At 44.6% G+C, this 781-nt stretch overlaps 1 protein-coding gene across 1 annotated transcript in view; it reads right to left on the minus strand.

Moving 5' to 3' along the window:
* The window catches only part of LOC109468901, a 25,229-nt gene that overhangs the window by 7,428 nt on the left and 17,020 nt on the right, over window positions 1-781 (minus strand). Inside the window, exon 3 of the mRNA XM_019767280.1 lies at window positions 175-267. Within this exon, the coding sequence (XP_019622839.1) occupies window positions 175-267 (93 nt within the window). The remainder of the gene's footprint in view (window positions 1-174; window positions 268-781) is intronic.

Consider the following 781-nt stretch of genomic DNA (forward strand, 5'->3'; position numbering starts at 1 on the left):
AGGCTACCAAGGCTATAGCTGATGGGATGGTGTTGTTTTCTTGTCTAGCTGTGCTCATCGGGTCATCCCACGGTGCATGGGATGGGGATATCGTTTCGAGTCTCTACTTGGAATCAGAAACGCCTGGAAAAAGTAGAAATTGCCCAAATATACAGATAACATAAAATCACTCACCACACATCTTCTTTTTACAGGTCCGAAGAATCTTGTCCAGTACAGCTCCACACACTCGAGATAACTCCGCCCACAGTCACTGTCTCTTGTACACTGCAGGCACAGAAAGGTACGATGAGGCATTATGTTTTTACCAATTATATTTCATTTTGTAAAACTGAAATACAGTTATGTTATTATGCTTTCAGAAACGTTCGTTACTTTGGTGGATTCTTCTTACCACACTAGAAAAATGGCCAGAAACTTGACTTTAAAAATGTCTACTCTTTCCAGTGGCCTTGTCTTTCTGACAGTCTTCCACATGTGCACATCAAACTTTACAATTGTACAACACATCTGCTTAGAGATCCTTTGCGCGTTCCTAGCGACAAACCAGACCCCTGTGACCGCCCCCCTCCCCCTGCGGCTTGACGCTGCTTATCCTCAATAGGCGGGACTCTGATTAAGCTAAACGGCTTCTATTGTTCACTGATGGGCAGTCTGGATCAGCCGGAAATCCACGGATAACAATTTCTTTATCCGTTATCTTCTTAAATACGGCTGGCAGAAGCCTGGGTACCATCCTATTTGTATGCCGGGGCTCCCATACTCTCTATTTCTTAGGGGG

The sequence above is a fragment of the Branchiostoma belcheri genome, unplaced genomic scaffold, assembly GCF_001625305.1.
Source record: "Branchiostoma belcheri isolate BF01 breed outbred unplaced genomic scaffold, Haploidv18h27 scaffold2, whole genome shotgun sequence".
Taxonomy (NCBI): Eukaryota; Metazoa; Chordata; class Leptocardii; order Amphioxiformes; family Branchiostomatidae; genus Branchiostoma; species Branchiostoma belcheri.